General features: G+C 43.0%; 1 protein-coding gene across 1 annotated transcript in view; it reads right to left on the bottom strand.

The window, feature by feature from the left end:
* The window catches only part of itpr2 (inositol 1,4,5-trisphosphate receptor type 2), a 56,186-nt gene that overhangs the window by 19,421 nt on the left and 18,300 nt on the right, over nt 1-18,465 (bottom strand). The window contains exons 24-40 of the mRNA XM_022754203.1: nt 18,377-18,434; nt 18,105-18,270; nt 17,592-17,759; nt 17,023-17,109; nt 16,802-16,927; nt 16,547-16,669; nt 16,093-16,293; nt 15,413-15,664; nt 15,115-15,240; nt 14,787-14,915; nt 14,304-14,424; nt 13,803-13,984; nt 13,434-13,576; nt 12,744-12,852; nt 1,539-1,659; nt 1,062-1,249; nt 763-943 (exon numbers count right to left, since the gene is read on the bottom strand). Of these exons, the coding sequence (XP_022609924.1) occupies nt 763-943; nt 1,062-1,249; nt 1,539-1,659; nt 12,744-12,852; nt 13,434-13,576; nt 13,803-13,984; nt 14,304-14,424; nt 14,787-14,915; nt 15,115-15,240; nt 15,413-15,664; nt 16,093-16,293; nt 16,547-16,669; nt 16,802-16,927; nt 17,023-17,109; nt 17,592-17,759; nt 18,105-18,270; nt 18,377-18,434 (2,481 nt within the window). The remainder of the gene's footprint in view (nt 1-762; nt 944-1,061; nt 1,250-1,538; nt 1,660-12,743; nt 12,853-13,433; nt 13,577-13,802; nt 13,985-14,303; nt 14,425-14,786; nt 14,916-15,114; nt 15,241-15,412; nt 15,665-16,092; nt 16,294-16,546; nt 16,670-16,801; nt 16,928-17,022; nt 17,110-17,591; nt 17,760-18,104; nt 18,271-18,376; nt 18,435-18,465) is intronic.

Raw genomic sequence — 18,465 nt, forward strand, 5'->3', positions numbered from 1 at the left:
GCGAGAAATAAAGAAGCAAGAGTCAATTAATCAATTCCTGGACAGTACAGTAACATTTGGCAGAAGATTGGTCTCAGTGGATGGATTTTAACAAGTTCGCCTGAATCATGCAGAACCATTTTGCAAGTAATGATCAACGTCAGCCTGCACTGTGACATTCTAAACGTATTAAAAATTGAATTCAGAGACCCCCCTTTAACAAGAGGGCAAATATTGAGTGGGGTTCTGTAGCATGAAAGCATTCAATCTTGATACAATGGTCTTTTGATAGGCTTGTGATGTGGGCCGTCACATGGCCTCTGACATGTGACTGCAGGAGTTGGGAACAACAGTCTGCACAGAGGTCAGCAGAGCAACAACGATCATTTTGGATTTATCCGCCACTATTGTTTAAAGTCAAGGCCGAGCTGAACTTGAGGACCACACATACTGTAGAGGCAATAAAGATTTCCAAGTTTATATTTGAGCTGAGTTTGTGGCTTTTCACTCACTCCAGGCCCGTTTCGAAGGAAATGCTTAGCTGTGCTCAGGATTTGACTTCTGTGACTCAGTGTATTGCTTTTAAATGCTCATCTCTAGGTACCTTTAACATCATTATCCTGTGGGTTCACTTAAAATAAACCTTAGTCACATGAGTTCCCCTCCATTTTGACACAGTGGTTTGCTGCATGTTCCAGACAAGACTCAAGCCATGGGAGCCAGGGTGTGCTGGATATAATTTCAGCAGTGACACATTAAAAACGCATCATTAGTTGACTTTACCTTTTTTTAACCTGATGCTACTGACGTCACTGTCGTCGTCCCTTTTTCTGCAGCTGAGCTCAAACATGTTGACGGACACGGTGGCTCGGATCTCTTGCTGGGCCGAGCGCATGCGGTCGTAGAAAACCTTGAAGAACCTCTCTGACTTCTTCTGCTTGTACAGTTGTGTGTAGAAGGAGTTCTGAGAGGGAGGCAGAATGGCGATGAGTATCTGAATCTGTGAGTATGTGCGTCGGTGTTCTGGGTTTTGCCGGTAAATGTGGAGAGGAATAAAGAATTTGGGTGTCTGTGTCGCCCACCTGTATCTGTGTGTTTCCACCCTGGAGAAGGGCAATGCCCAACAGGATGCTCTCCTCAAACACCCGGTCATTCTTGGTGTTGACAATGAGATCAATCACCAGCTCTGATGTCCCGACGTTGTCCAAGAGACACTGGATCTCCACCACATTGCTGCCCGGCTTGTCAGACTCCAGCATGGGAGAACCTCCTGCAGAAATATTACCATTTACCATAATTGTGCTCTGAAAACATATTCCTGCAGACATTACTGATATGTTTTGATTCTAATAACTATATTCCACAACTGTTTGGACAGAAATACTGTATATATTTATGTGGTGCTTTAAATCTGGCTAAAGCGATTCCTAAAGTCTGCCAGCGACTGTCAAACAGCACTTCTCCTAAGAAGCAGAGTGCTGTCATGTTAGCTGCTGTTGTTTCCTCTGCAGTGAGTAGTTATTGCAGCGTCTACTGGGTTTATTTGGGGTTCTCAGTACCTCCAGATGACGGCTTGACAAAGCCGCCAGATGAGCTGCTTCCACTCCCAAGCTCTGACTTGGAGAGAAGCTTTTGATTTCCAAAGTAGCGTGTGAGGAGAATCTTTCTTAACTCGTTTCCCTGTGGAGACAGAAATCATAATGTTAAATCCATATCACGGTCTGAGAGAGTAGCAGCCTCAAACTAGGAAATTCACATTTTACTACATTTGAAGAAGCAGAATTTTGTGAGACACAATCATAAAGATCACCAAAATGAAGGACACATTAGGAATTGTCCCATGCAAGAGAATATTATATTATATATTATATAATAATATATTTGTGATGAGGGTGAGGTGTATTCACTGGCACGAATCCATCAAATCATCCCATAAGAGGACCGAGCAGATTTCATCTGCCACCTAAAGGGAATGATCACTGTCGTCCTATGATGCTTTTCTTCCTTGATCAGAGCGATGACTTGTAGAATTACAATGCTCTTATCAAAAGAGAAATTGGAGCCTGAAAAAGCATGAGGAGGAACATGAAAATATTAGTTTTATCCAATAACTAGATCCTAACTGAGTTTTTATGAGAGATTTTCAGCTGGCAGCCTAGAAAGATACAAAGCAGTTATATTTAGATTTGTTATAATTAGTCCTGGTCTTTCCTGAAATACTTAAATATTGATGGTTTCTTTACTCTGTCTTGAGAATGAGACCATAATATTAAACTTTATTCATATTAACTCATTTATAACTTTTTTGGACCAAACCAGACAAGGCGTCTCATGATTTCACAACCTCGTAACCTAACAACTGCACACACTATGAAACATGTTTCTGTCAATTCAAAAACATACATTTCATTAGAGGAAGCTTCACCAACATTGATTTCTGTGATTGTGGAAAACTGCATCCAGCGAGTGGACAAAGAAAAGAGATGGAAATAACAAACTGAAAAAAAAAAGAAGGGGAAAAAAAAAATTTGAAAAATACACAAACATCATGCTGAAGCTCTGCAGTGAAAAGTGATTAAAGGAGGCTGAATATAGTATTTTTTTATGTGATTATGTTGTATCTATATGCAGGAAATACTGCATCACGAAATTACTGTGCTTTTACTAAACGTCTATTTAAAGACTGCATTTTCTATCTCTTGTGACATTTGACGCAGATGAGTAGAAATGAGATGAGAGGATACATGGAGATAATCTCCCTACTATGGTTGTGTAATCAAAGTGCGAGAATGATTGACAGGTGGCTGACTTGCACTGTGCTTGTCACCACCTACAGTATTTTCTATTGTACATCGGGAGAGGAGCAATGAATGGAAGGTAGATGGGATGGCACATAAAGAATGTATGGACACTAAAGGTGGTCAGCATCAGTTTCTATGGCAACCTGACAACTCAAAATGGCCTTGTCATTATTGATCAACCGAGTGGCAGGATGGATGAATAGATGGATAAACAGACTGATTCAAGGGTGGAGCAAAGGGATTAATGGGCTGTAGGGGGCCACCTATGGTTTCCATGGAAACGTGTTGGTGGGACAATCAGCCTTTGCCTAAGATACTGTACAGGTGGTGGATAAAGTAACAGAAGCACCTGAAAATGATGAAACCTAAACTGTTTGAGGTGTTATCAATCCACTGATTATTTTTAGACATTGGGTAGTTGTGTTATGAAGCAAATTAGTGCTAAGACGATTAGGTAATTAGTAATTCAAAGAAATAGCCATTTATCAAGCACAAATGCCAAAATTTTGATCCAGTTCCACAAATGTAAGGATTTTCCGTTTCTTATGTCCTTATAGATCAAACCTGGAATTTGTGATGGGCAGACAGATTTATCAATAATAAAAACCATCTACTATTCCTCTCAATTAATGCATACTTTTTGTGTCTGGCATGCATTGTCATAAGTTTTGAATCTTTATTACATTAAATAATGTAGTAATTTAATCAGTTTGTGACTGATGCACCAGGCAGCGATTATCTGGCCCCTTTGTCCGCTGCAAGTTCCCTTATTGTGATTGTCACACCTCTGTTAAAGCTGACGCATACTGCCGATTGGTATTCAGCTTAATATGACTCATTTGTGTAGCTGCCTTTGCAAGTGTTGTTATAGAGTAGTTGCTGCTTACGGTGAATTTTTGGTGCATTGCAAATCTCACAAAACTCTATTGTGGCACGGAAAACTTCTCTGCCCCAGACACCGAAACTGATTTGTCAAAGAGGAACTGGTCACTATTGATGGGTTATTTTCTCCTGCATCCTTCAACAAAAAACAAAAAAAAAAAAAAAAAAAAAAAAAAAGAAAAAAAAAAAAAGACCATCAATATTTTCGGACAAATGAAGCTCCTGCGCCTCACCATGAAGGTGGCCGAGGCACAGTCCAGCTGAAGAGCCTTTAAACTAAGTGCAGAAGAGCCGAAGAGCAGAGATGTGGAGGAGCACGTGTAGCTGATGCTCCCTGTGTCAGTAAACACTCCATCTCATCTGCAGTCAGCGGAGACGCTTGTCTGCCTGCACTGTCTGGCTGAGCTGTCTCACAAACACACATAGACACACACACACACACACACACACACACACACGCACGCACGCACACTTCTTGAACTGAAGGTGAGGATCCATTGAGCCAGCCTCTCTCATTTTCACACAGCAATGCACAAACACAAACACACACATACACACACACACACACACACACACACACACACACACACAAATACACAAACACACACACACACAGTGTAACTACAAACTCAGCACTACACTCTATAAGGCAGTGCATCCCAGTGGGCGCTCTTTGACTGATTGCAGATTGAATCATGTTTGACTTAACATTTCCCCTTTTCTGACAGAGGACGTGTTGGTTTTGCACTGCTCTCAAACACCAATGAAAGAAACACTCTGGTGGGGGGAAGTCAAAGGGGGGTGGGGGGGGTGGGGGGGGTGACAGGTTTTTGCTCTTGTTCGCCTCCCTTCTGGGCGATGCAGTCTGCTGGCTAGGTCTGCAGAGAGAGAGGAGAGGGGAGGAGAGGGGAGGCAGGATGGCTGTAGAGGAGACTCAGCCCAGCCTGACTCATCTGCTTGCTGCTGCATTGACAAGAAAAACTCCAGTCAGGTGATGTAAGAGCCACGAGAAAGAGAGATAGAAAGGAGGTAGAAGAACTGACAGAAGTAAGAGAAGGAGGAGGAGGAGGAGAATGAGGGGGAGGTGGTGAGAGAGAGGAGGAAAGGAACAAACAAAACCTAGCGAGGAGCAGACAGTCGTGGTGTTTTAAAATGTGCACCGGCACGCCACACTGCGGCTCTGGTGTCCAAGCTGGAGATGAGCTGCCGATCCCCACCTCCGGCATCCTCACACCCCCTCTTCTCCCCTCCCTCCTCCATCCCCCTCGCAGCTCTGCTGTCTGCAGATCTCTCCAGCTACGGAGAGATGCATGGAGAAAGAGACAAAGACACAGCCTGCCCTATGCTTTTTTAGGTGGTCTGAAGACTCACACAGGCAGCGGAGGGCAGCACTAGCTGTGAGCCAAGACAGACAGTGCCAGGAACAGGCGGGGGAGGTTTGATCCGCTCAGGTCAGACAAGGTCGATTATAGCAGAGTCTCGAGCCACAGAGGAGGAGAATGTTACCCAAACAAGGTTCTGATCGGTTGGGGGGGGGGGGGGGGGGGGGGGGGGGCAAGGCAATAGTTTTCTTTTCAGTGTTACTTTCTCTCACAACAGAAACATGAGAGGACTCTGGGTGTGTGTCTTTTGTAAACAGTGTGGAACACTGATCAAGTACACTGCGAAACAGCACAAGTAGAGTTTCTCCACTGGCCAAGTGAGGGCTGAGCTACATCTGACAACTTCACCACCGGGAAGCAACATTTAGGTCCCGGCAGAAACTTCAGTCAACACTTTATTCAGTACAGAGGTTCAACGTGAAACTCAACCTTCTCAGTATTATTTACCATCATTAGCCCATGATATTAAAAACTCAGCCTGAAACTCAAACTGATCACATACAGTATAAAAGCATGTGATGCATGTTATTTAATAAAGAATTCAGTTGTCAGTTAGTGAGTTTGGAACTGGAGGGAAAATGAAGTGTGATCCTTATGTAATATGATACATATCTATTTCACTGTTTGCAAGGTTTCCTTATCAAGGGGATTATTTCATCTTGTACAGATGCTGAGGAGAATCACAAAACCAAGACCCACACAGTCATATTATCCTGCTGTTTTTGTGCAAACACTGTGGGAATATGAAGTGAGGGAGAGCAGACAATGACACTGAGGTCACATCATTCGCAACACTGCGGAAGTTTAGATTCTTTAGTTTAGATGATTTTTTTAAGCAGATTCCAGTATTAGATCCAGGAGATTACTGGGACTCTATATTTCTCCACCAGTGTTACTCCTGGCAGCATAAAAAGCTATTTGAAACAGCATTTAGACATTCATATTTGAAAATGAAACAGTAACAGCTTTACTTTTCGGGTCCATAATTTCCAAATAATCCCCTCCTCAAGGAGTTTTTAAGACTCAAGGAAATATGTAATCTTATACCAATCAAAACGTTCTGAGACAGTTATTACCTCACTCTGCCGAGGAGGTTATGTTTTCACCTGTGTCTGTCTGTTGGTTTTTTTGTTTGTTTATTTGTCAGCAGGTTTAGACAAAAACTGAACTTGAACTGATTTGCACTGAACTTGGTGAAGGGACGGGGAAGTCTATGGGAAGATTCAAATCATTTACTAGGAATTTGATTTTTTTTTTTTCTCTGAAGTCACCTATGAAGGTGTATGTTGTTTGATTTTGGCTTCTGTGGCAGTGCCATTATACTTGTAGTTAAAGGTTTATAAGTCACAAGCAGTTTCAGATTTTTTTTGGTTTGGTTTCCTTGGAATTTCTTTGAGAGAATTTATGAACTCATGACCATGGGGTTTCTAGAATCCCTGTAAACAGAGTGAGTAAACATGAGTTAGAGTTAGCATTACATGCTGCTATTGCTAATTACAGCGTAAATTATTGCCAAGGCACTTTAATGGTGGGCTGTGCTAAGCTATGTTAGGTGATGCTGTTCAGGGAAGTTAGGTTTAGGCAGACAGAACTATTTCTGTTACATCTCTGCTCCTCTTCAACTCTCTTCCCATCTGCAGGATGTGAAACATTTCCTGTCCTATGGTCTCCACAGGCAGCTCTGTACAAAGGGACAAAACTCTGCCGTGATACATGCATCTGATGACATTTTTCAAGAGACACACATGTGTGGACGCAAGCATCACGTGCCGCCATTTACAATGTTTTCAGGCTGCAATTCCACAGCACATAAAATGCTTTTACCCAACAAGTAAGCACATCAGCAAAACAAATTAAGCCCACATGTGAGAGCAATTGGTGAGACTGGTTCATGGAAATACAAGACCAGCAGCGTAAACAAGCATTCAGCAAAAGGCCAGCTGTTAGCTGGCGGGTTCACTGTGGAAGCATGCTTAACACTGTTAAGCACTGATTGTGTTTATTAGGAAGACGAAGTGATGAAGAGGAAGTGATGTAGAGGATAGGCTGGCTGACAAGGTAAAAGTCATGTTTGCTCCTTTCTTCTGCCTCACTGGTGCCTGAGCATGTGAACAAGATGGACAAAATCAGACAAACTTACAATAAAACATCCCTGCAGTAAATAATGTTTTGCTGAGGGCTTGGTTTATAGCCGTGCTAGTGGTGGGGCTATATGGATGAAAATGTCAGTCCGCCCATCACTTAGACCTAGACTGAAATAAGTCAACAACTATTAAATGGATTTTGTGTTTACCAAATTTCATGGAAATTCATCAGACTTTCGTGACACCCTGAACTTTCATCCAGCACCAAAAGCAGATGAAAGATGTCACTTATCTTGTGAAATATCTCAGCGCCTACTATATGGATTGGTGATCATGTATCCAAATGACTTTGGTGATCCCTTGACTTTTCTTCTAGTGCCACTATGGGGTTCACATTTTTGGTTCAGAGTTAAATGTCTCAAAAACTATTAAATGGATTGCCATCACATTTGGTACAGACATTCATGTCGCTCTGAATATGAATTGCAATAATGTTGGTGATCCCTTACCTTTAATATAGTGAATCATCAGGGTAAAATGTTCCCACTAGCATTTACCATAGCATCACAGTACAGCCTCACAGAACCATTAGTGTGGCTGTAGAAGCTTTGATCATTTTAGGTGCTGAACTATCTTTCATTACTATCGATCATTTTTGAGTCTGTAGTTAGTGGAGTTTTTTCTGTCAGTGTTGGTGAGAATCTCTATGTTGCCATGATTTGAGACCTTTCCCTTTACCACATCACATAATTTTGCTTGTGACTGATGCATAACCAATTCAGTCTATCATGATTAAATAGTGTACATAACATTAAATAAGTGAATATAGATTTATTTCAATAGAGGGGTGATCACTAATTGTCATAGGTGAGTTGCCACAGCAACATAAGAGATCTTACAGGAGGACACAATAGCCAGATTACCAATTTACCTATTACTACCTAAATTGCTGGTGCATTAGTTACAATGTGGCAAAGTGAAAAGACTCCTACTATGATGATATATAGTATCTGCAAAATGCAGATAAACTGTGTAGGAAAAGAGGAAAAGTGGCAACAAGCAGACACTCATGACACTGACTGAAAGGTTCTTCGCAGGATATTTGCTTAATAGCACGACAAACCACAACCCAACAGTGTCAACAAAGATCAAGCAGTATGAACTACACTAAACTGCTGACTTACTTTGGGGCTATTGTATTGTATTCAAGGGTGTTTCCTGCTCTATGCATTAGCTAAACTGAAAGCTAAAACCAATCAGCACAAACAAGTTACAATTCATATAATTCATCCTGTCGCCTGTCATGTGGCTCCCTGAACACAAGTGACCTAACTCACATACAATCAGATAAAAATAACGCTGCATCTAAAACACTGTTCACAATGACCATTAATCTCATTCATCGTGGGCCTGCATTTTTACAAGTCACCTCTTTCCTCCTAGAACTAAAGAAATTTCAGCAGGCACCGTACTCCTAGTCTGAGGGCATTTCTACACAGGGTACACTGACTTCCTACGCCCAGTCAGGGAAAGACCAGACAGACAAACAACATGTGCTAATTCCTCATCGCTATGGAAACCAAAACATTATATTCAACTAGCAGACACCTGACTGATGGATCTAGGGAAGTGAGGGCGAGAGGAAGGAAAGATAAACTCAGCACAACCTCAGGTAGTAAAGCACTAAAGCATAAATATTATTATTATTATTCTTTGGTATCAGATAAAAAGTTCACAGATTTTTTTTTTTTTTTTTGATACTAAGTCCAACTTTATGACTTGACCCAGCATGCTGAATCAGCCTGAATCCAACCAAAGGTGAAAGTATCCGAGGTATCCATGAGCTCAGCATGCTCTCTGCCGGCCTGACCTGCTCACAGTGGATGAATCTAAGCCATGTTCCCCTGCTCTCAACAGCAGACAGATAAACAGGGAAAACCCTGCAGGATGAGCTCACACAGGGACAGCCAGCGTGGCACTGCATGCCTGGGAGTGTGTGTGTGTGTGTGTGTGTGTGTGTGTGTGTGTGTGCGCCTGAGCGAGGCTTTCCGTCTACATGCGTGCATGTGATGCGCTTAGCATCGAGAGAGTGGTAATCTGTAAATCTGCTTTGCTTTGGGCAGGTGGTGTGAAACTTGGCAAGAAAGAAAGGAAGAGAGGGAGAGAGGGACGGGAAGAGAGAGACGGACGGACAGACACACAGACAGTGTGTGAATGACAGGGATGAGTGTGAAAGGGAGCGAGGAAAGAGAAGAGCGTCAGCGTGATTTATATTACATAACTGGCTTTTCCAGTCATCTGTAAACAAGAAGACATGCTTATGTATACATAGACATGACACGCATGCATACTATGTATGTAATGTGCTGTGTTCACAGCGACAACTAAAATATACACTGGTAAAAAAAAAAAAAAATTTAATTTCATCTCAAGTTGCTGTCAGTTGCCATTGTGTTAAAGGATGTTTTATACTTTTCGTATTGTCAACAAATGCCATGAAAAACCAACAATGAACAATGAAGTGATCCGGCCAGCAAACAAGCCTTGTTGTCCAGAAATTGTTAAAAACACATAAATGAACCACACTGCTACATGTTGTGTTCATGTAATGTTCCTTCATTACAATGAATTTGGGCACAGTAGTTTATTTTGGGTCAGTCAAACACAGACAGTCCTACAGCTATAAATACTCACTAGCATCAAATTGAAAATGAAACGCTTATATTTACTTCTGTTCGAGTGACATTTCCTAAAAGCTGTAACGCCACGCCGTTTTAAAAATCTACTTTTATTTTTTATTTTTTTTACATTTGTGGGTTTTAGGAGGTCGGTGGTTCGATTCCCGGCTCCTGCAGTCTGTATTTTGAAGTGTCCTTGGGCAAGATACTGAACCCCAAATCAGTGTGTGCGTGCCCTGTGCGAGAGTGCGTTATGAATGTGTGTGTGAATGGGTCAATGTGGCTTGTAGTGTAAAGTGCTTTGAGTGGTCGATAAGACTAGAAAAGCGCTATATAAGTGCAGTCCATTTACCATTTACATTCTCTGTAGCAACAATTGGCTTTGTAGTTTGAGCGCCACCATCAGTGTGGGGATGTCAGAAGGAAAGGGACTTACACGTTGTTGGTTTTGGTCTTTATGGGATTTGTTGACAACAGGAAAATTATAGAATGTCAACCTTATCCTTTAAAGAACAAAGTGCATGAGATGAGATAAAATTGAAAATAAAAGTCTAGCATGCCATTTTATGGTAATTTCTTCAAATGTAATATTTGGATATAGTCTCAGAATACAGAGTCAGTATGCATCAAACATTCTTTCAAGTCTTTCTTCCCCCTAAAACCCTCCCTCACCCAAGACATCTTGAGGGCAAGTGGGAGCCCAAACATTTATAAAGCTTCCCTTATCTGACAGCCAAGACAAGTGAAGTGCAGAAATAAGAGCCAACACATCTCTACAGTATACAGTGACTGCTGCAGATCTTGTCCTCGCTATCCAACCAGCACCCCGGGCATGACCCAGGCAAACAGAGAGCAGGGCTTGGGTGGGACCAGAGGGGAGAGAGATAGAGAAAATAATTCAGGCCCGCAGACAGAATGCGAAAGACTGAGTCAAAGCATTGAGGGGGCAAAGGAGGAAGAGAGAGGCAGCGAGTGGACAGAAGAGTGAGAGTAAGGAAGGGAGGGAGGGAGGGAGGGAGGGAGGGAAGGGAGAACGTGATGGTCCACGTGACGCTGGCTCAGCCACTGCAGGCTGTTACGTAAGCGCACCCCCTGCCCTGTCTCCTCATGGACTGAGCAGACTCTGCTTCTCTCCAATCCCTCACCCTGCAGCCGCTGCCCACTTTTTTTTCCCTTGCACTCACATGGCTCCTCACATGGCTGCCTCACTACCTCCCTCCTTCCCTCCGTTCCTCCCTCCCTTGATCACTCTCCCTCCATCTCTTTCTCTCACTCTCCTCCACCCACCAATTGCACCCCAGGGGAGCCACCAACCTCTGCTGCCGTTGCTGTCACTCTGTCTCTCTCTCCTTCTGTTTTTGTCTGTCTGCCTCTCCCTCTCTCATTATTTCCATCAATCGTTTTTTCTCTCTCTCTCTCTCTCTCTCTCTCTCTCTCTCTTTCTCCTGTGCAGTGAGGCTGCAGCTCCACGCTCAGGGCTACAGGGATATGACAAAGACAGGCCACAAATACATGCTTGAGCACACTCACGCACACCTACACAAACTGACATTTCACATATCGTTACCGCACTGTCTGGCTTCTCGAATGTGCCAAGCCGTTTTTAAAAAGTGACTGTTTTTTTTCCCCCCCTTTGAATTCCTCTGATCTTCTTCCACACAACTGTTGAATCATTTGCCTTTCGAAAAACATCTTGGCTGACTGACACAAGATGCAAACACAAATAGGGAAAACAACACTCTGACTCCTCAAGCAGCTGTAAGTGTCACTGGCTGGCATGTACTATATTGAGAAGGATGGTCTTGACAGTATTACTAATGCTATTACACTGAGAGAGAGAGAGAGTAAAGGCACATACATACATTCTATTTTAATGCATGATGCAACAAAAACAGCCCTTAGTAGGACAGCCATCATCAGCCAAAAATAATCATATCTGCATTAAATCCCACATGGTCAGAGGACAGTAACACATGCTTCCTCGCTGCTAACTTTAAGACAATGTTGAGTGCAGTAAATGGAGCTCCGAGCAAAGCCCAACAAGGAACAATACTTTCTTCTGGCTGAGATTTTTTTCTTGACTGGAGTAGCACTTTTTGTGTTGAGTGAAGTGCACAGCGTCACCTCCTCTCACCACGCAGCTGGAACGAGCTCTCCTAAAACCTTCTAAAGGTGATTACAGACCTGACTTTTTTGTACTTTTTTTGTACCGCACCCCTCTTGTGCGCACAAACAAACGCGTACGTACACACACACACACACGCAGCCACCACCTTAAGTCTCCTCTACCAACTCTTGTCATTCACTTTCCAGGTCCCTGCCGGAGAAGGGGTGCAGCAGGAGAAGGGCTTCTGCACCCCCAACTCGCTGCAGTATTGATTTGTTTGTTCAGTACTTGTCGCGGCCGCCGAGATATCCGGACCGTCGTGGGAAACAGCTCGCGTTGGTGTTGGACTCCATCGCGGCACGACTTACGTCTCGGTAAGGAAACGACATCAACTGATAACTCCTCCCAGCCCCCCCACCACCCCACCTCAACCCCCTCCTCTTCCATCCCTTACTTCCCGCCGCCCCTATTCTCCGTCTCAGTGTGAGTGTGTCCTCAAGTGCCTCCCTGCCTTATGTAACATAGAAAGGCCCACAGCATACTGATGAAGGGGAGTCTGGGCTCTGGGCCGACAGACCTGGGAGAAAACAAGGACTGCACTGCACTGCTGATAGGAGCACAGCACTGCTGGCACAAGAAGACAGGGCTAAATCCACAGCAAACTTTTCAGTGATTTCACCTAATTAATGTGTTTTTATGTAACACTGAGAGTTTGAGAGACAAACACTGGTTTTCTTGTAAAATCCTGAATTTTCACTTCTAACAGTGACACATTATCTAATGAAACCATGTTTCAGTGACATCCTCCCCAAGCGGGCTGAAGTACTCACAGCCTCCTGAAAGCATTCCTTCTTGTCCAGCATCTCTCTGAGTGTCTGCAGGATCTTGATACACAGCTTTTCCTCTTTGTCCATAAGCTTCTTGGTGTGTTTGATCAGCCTGGCAGAGTGAGGAGAAGTGCTCTATCATTTACCATGGAGTCCAAATAATGCACTCACTGGCTCACAAGTAAAAACAAAGCAATATTTTATTGATCACCACAGGTGAAATCTCCTTTTCTGCTCTCTGAGGAGGTCAGACAGCTGCTGCAGCAGCAGCAGAGTAACAGCACCCCTGGAGGTTTGATCACGTATCAAATAATTAATACAGTTTGAGTTGTCTACTGAACATAGATGCATTGCACACATTTTTCTTTACTATTGTTTCATTAATATATAATATTTTCAAATATGTTTCTTCCCTTTCAGCTCTTTTCCAAACCTTCCTGACTTACTCTATAAGTAGAACAGTAAGTGTTGGTAGTAGTTTATTACTGAAGGTTCTGTTTAATGCTAGATTTTCGATCCTGCCAAAAAAATACTTGTTCTTTGACATGCCAGTCTTTAATTTAGCACATGTTGAATATCATCAAAAATTAATAACTATCAACCATTACGTCAGGCATGCTGCTAGTGTATCCAGACTAAGACTTAAGGTGATGTGTTCTTTGCTCTACACACAGGTAAAGGACAGAGACTCACTTGGACATGAACGCTCCGCTCTCACAGCGTAAACGAGCAGCCTCTGGAAACAGCAGCTCGGGGCTGTGAAGAACATCCACCAGCACGGAAAACTCTGCCTGAACCTTCGGGCTGAACTGCTCCTCCAGACAGGACACAACCCCCTGTATACACACACACAAACACGCACACAAACACACACATACATAAAGGCTCAATCCGGTGCTGTCCTGGATGTATTGATACTGCTAAAGAGCATACATAAAGCCCTCATAAAGTCAACTTGGAAACTCCCGTTCATGTAGGCTAACATTTTAGCCATGCTACAGAACAGCCTGGCAGAGCCACTTGCATGGCTGCAGATTCTTAGGCTTGTCTTAGTCTGCGCACCTGCAGCTTCTCAATGATGTTCTTGTAGTCAGGGCCACCCAGGGGCTCCTTGCGTGGTCGCGTGCGGGCAGAGATCCTCCAGTCCTTTGCTGCCCGCTGCACCATGTTGCTGTGGACCTTGAGAGACAAAGTGTTGACCTGACTGTCCAGGTCCACTGGGATGGCTATGGCTCGTGCCTTAGCTGGGGAAGAACATGAAGGGTTAAATGTCAGTGTGAGTTTACATTTCCTGCTCTGACAGCAAACATGGCTCAGGCACCCAACACGAATTGATCCAGTAGAGCTTCTCGGTGACCAGTGTTACTGTGCAGCTCACACTTACACTGTGACATGAATATGTTAACAAGTGAAATGAAATACAGCAATTCTCTGAATAAACGCTGGTACAAAACCAGTACAACTAATACATTTACTATTATATTTATTATATTTTTTACTTTTAATTACATAGTTTAACTGTATTAAAATGCCTCTTTCTCCCAGCAGAGTAGCAGCACTCACCCACGTCAGCCAGTGTTTTGATACAGCTCTCAATATTAGCCTTCTGAGCTGAGTTGATCCAGGTGCAGTTGTAGATCCTGAAAGACGACTGGAGCAGCTTGATGAAGACAGACTGGTTTGTCTGTGAAATGAGACGACAGAGCAGGGGATATTGTTCTTTTTTTTTTGTTTTTTTCACGGGTATAACTGTTAAGACGGACAGAGATAATCCTTATGGGAACACTTCAATATTGTCTCTGATTGGAGGCATTTATACAGACTTATGCGTGAAACACCTCAAGCAGCTGCCTCTATGTACAACTGTCTGCAATGAAACAACATGGTCTCAGGTGAGGGTGCACTGAAGGAGGCAGTCTGCTGTCAAATATTTTTTTTTTTTTACTGTAAAGTAGCTAAAAGTTGGCAAAGGATTTGGATGTGCCATGAATGAGCCTCGCTCTGCGGACACATTTCACCTGCTTGTCAGGGGTGGGAAAACAATACCTGCAGGTTGGAGTGGTTGACAGAGAAAGGGGAACTGAAGAAACCCTTGACAATGGCCATCACTGTCTCTGTCACATACTTCTCCAGGGGCAGATCTGCATGGTTACGGTCCGTGGTCGTGTTGCACACCTTAGATGCAAAAGTCAAACAGGGGGTAATTTCTGAATAAGCAAACCCACACATCACATCTCTATCATTGTCTCTGCATGCACAGTATGTGAGTAGATTTAGCATATAACTAAGCCCTCATGTATCTTGACACATACGCTGCCTCATTAGGAAAGGATCAGGCATACACGTGTGACCTTTCAATCTGACAGAGACTTACACTGGACATGTCCACCAGGAAGTTGTCAAATAGCTTCCAGATATGGCTGGAGGTGTAGATCTCCTTCATTTCGACCTCTGTGTCCACATAGCAGTGATTCACAAAGTTCACATAAGCAGTTTTCACCTGGGGCATAAAAAAAAAAAAAAAAAGGCATGTGATGCCTGTTCACTTTGAAAAAAAGATACAGCTTTAAATTGTGTCCAAAATTTTTTTTTTTTTAGAAAAGTTTGGATAAATTCTTTATTCATCTTTACCATATAACTCAAGCTATATTATTAGTTTCTAAGAAAACTACCTCTGGTATACAGCTGACATCAGTGACAACTTTGACTATGTCATCCAGTGGCAGCAGAGAGTTGCATTTCAGCTCGGTGTAGACGTTCTTGCCCTCGGTGCAGGCAGCCAGTAGCTCCACGAGCGTGTTGTGATAGGCCAGAGCTCCGTCTTCATCTGTGCGCTCCCGCTCTGAGCCCATCATCTGCAGCAACACTGGGAACGAAGAGCGGTCGTTGTAGAACACCAGCACGTCCTCGCCTCCGTTCACCAGCTGGACACGCAACCAGACACACAAACACAGGTTACATGAGGTAACTGCAAGGTCTACCTGAGGTACTGCCACTGTCACCATTACAGATTAAACATAAACAGTTGCACAGAAGTACAAGTGCTTTTAATTTGAAAATATCTCTTAATGTAGTGCATGTGCAATATCATAACGAGCTGCATATTTCCAAGCATTGAATTTCAATCATTTTAAGAATCTTGATTCATTGTGATTTAATGCAGCAAAGTCCTCCTGCAACTAAACAGCACACATACCTTAATGACTATAAGGTATCTGTGTATCGCATAAGATACCCCATCAGGAAGGTTTTCCATGAATCATATTTAAGAAAACATTTTTTCTTTATCTGTTTCTTTTCAACTCAAACAAACCATAACCGATATTCATGCAGTATACAGTTTTTTGCTCACCTCTGTCATGACTTTGTCCTGACATTTTTTCACATACTTCCCATCAGCTTTCACAATGGTCTGCAGGAACTTGAGGTACTGAACGTGCCTTCCATGCGTTTCAATGCAGTGGACGAAATGATGAACCACACGGTCGCTGATCTCATTGCACAGCTGGTAGTTGTTCATAAAGATGTGACGCATCGTCTCAGCTTCCAGCAGCTGGTTAAAAACAGGAGCCATGATTCAGTCTTTGACAGAGATCATTTTCATGCAAACAGAATATTGATTCATTTGTGTAATGAAAAACAAAACAGTTCTTGCATAAAAAAAAATAAATAAAAAAAAATAGGACATCACATCACTTTTTCTACTGTCAGGCTGCTTTTGTTTTGGACCTTAGAGAACATCCCTAAAAGTAATGCATGATAAGTAATGCAATCAGGGACGACTACAGCAGTTCATATTAACATACCCCTGGAGTGAGGAAGAGGTTAAGATGTTTATGCAGCAGAACTTGGTTCTGAGGATTTCCTCTGCAGAAATTCTGCAGAAACGTATGTGCCAGGGTCATGATCTCATTCATCTTCTCGTCACTCTGTGCAAAACCAGAAACAAACAAATAAACGTAAAGATGATTAGAGAGAAAGTCAGACAGACAGACGTCAAGATTTCACACCAACATCAAGTGGGATGAGCCTTTCAGTTGGCTGTTGTGGTTGTTACTCACCGTCTCATATGGGATCTGAAGCAGGTCCAGCACCACAGTGTGGGCCCCCATGTTCTTCAGCAGCCTCTGCTGCTGCACACGACTCTTCTTACTGGGAAAACACAGCTTACTGAGCCGCAGTAAGATCTGCAGATGACACAGAGAAATGTTTTACAGATGCACAACAGCAGAAAAAAAGACATCTGATAAGAATTACCTGGAAATAAAGACTTGGACCTCACCTCTTTGACAATGTTGTAGTTGTTTGCCTTGTTACTGTCAATCTGAGGTTTATTATCACCATCTTGAACTGGGCTGAGAACAACCTCCTGGTAAAAGACAAAAAACATCCCTTTAGTGACGTTCACCCACAAAAAGGTTTATCTTTGGCACAGAACAACCTCTGTATCCCGTCTCTAATTACTGGGCATTTGCAACAGTGTGGTGGGAAAAATGCCTGCACTGATCCTAATCAGTACTTTTCTTAAACAATACAAACACGAATAATGTTTTAAAAACAAAACAAGTTACAGGTTAATAAAAACTGATTCAGCAGGAGCTTCCTGTTCTGACATAGATTATTATTCATTATTCCTAAGCTCCAACAAAACATTTTGCACCGTTTCCTTTCCACCAACTTTGATTAACGATAACAACAAACAAAGAAGCCGTTCACCGTGCAGCTGAATGACTGACGGGATGTTTAAGGCAACTACAGCAACTTCCTGCAGAGCTCTAAATGTCACAGTAGAATCTGAAATGTGAAACTTTGCTTTTAAATGCTGGATACCATTAAATGATGGTACAGCACCTCAATGATCTGTTCTTTGCCCTGTCTGACCCCCAGGTCTTCACTGCTGTAGACTCCACTCTTCTCCACCCACAGCTCTGACTTCTCAACAGTCAGACGCAGCTGGTCCAGATCTGTCTTGATCTGCTTGTAGTTCTCGACATCCTGCTCTGACACCAGCAGCTGGACCTGGAAAATACACAGACACAGACACCGGATGACAAATAAACCAGACATGGAGATATTAATCGAACAAATGTGTGTGAAAGCAAATCTCTGCCAAGAAATCTCAGTGCACCACTTTGAGAAAGCCAGTGTGTTGTTAAAATGGGAGCTTGTGCAGTTCTAGATTCCAGCTGAGGAAGCTCTCTGCTGCTCGGCCCCTTTGGATAACTCTCATAATCCAAAATGATTACATCAAGCATGACAAAAAAAAAAAAAAAAAAAAATCCACTTCACTCAGGAAGTACCAAATGCCACACTCTGTCAGCTCACCAGGTATCAAATGCTCGAGTGTGACTGCTATGTCGCTACCTGTTTGAAGGCCTGCAGCACTTCAGCTCTCTGGCTGAAGTGTTTGAAGATGAGTTGCAGCGAGCCAGACACCAATGGGGGGTAATCTTGCATGATAAGGTGGATCAGAACCCTCAGAAAGGTCCGACCTCCCTCATCGTCCAGCTCCACCGCACTTAACTCCGAGCTGAAATCATACAAATGCACACTTACATCTTTCAGGTTCCTTTGGTGAGTGCTCCGAGAGTGTATAAAAACACTGCGAGTCAGTAAACAAGCACAACTTCACCCACCTTCCTGCAAACATGCTCTCTGCTTTGGCTGCGATCTCATCTATGTCAGGTTCAGAGGCTATGGGCAAAATATAGTGGTTAATTCAGTA

Source organism: Seriola dumerili, unplaced genomic scaffold (genome assembly GCF_002260705.1).
Source record: "Seriola dumerili isolate Sdu_G_001 unplaced genomic scaffold, Sdu_1.0 BDQW01000219.1, whole genome shotgun sequence".
In the NCBI taxonomy this organism is placed as follows: Eukaryota; Metazoa; Chordata; class Actinopteri; order Carangiformes; family Carangidae; genus Seriola; species Seriola dumerili.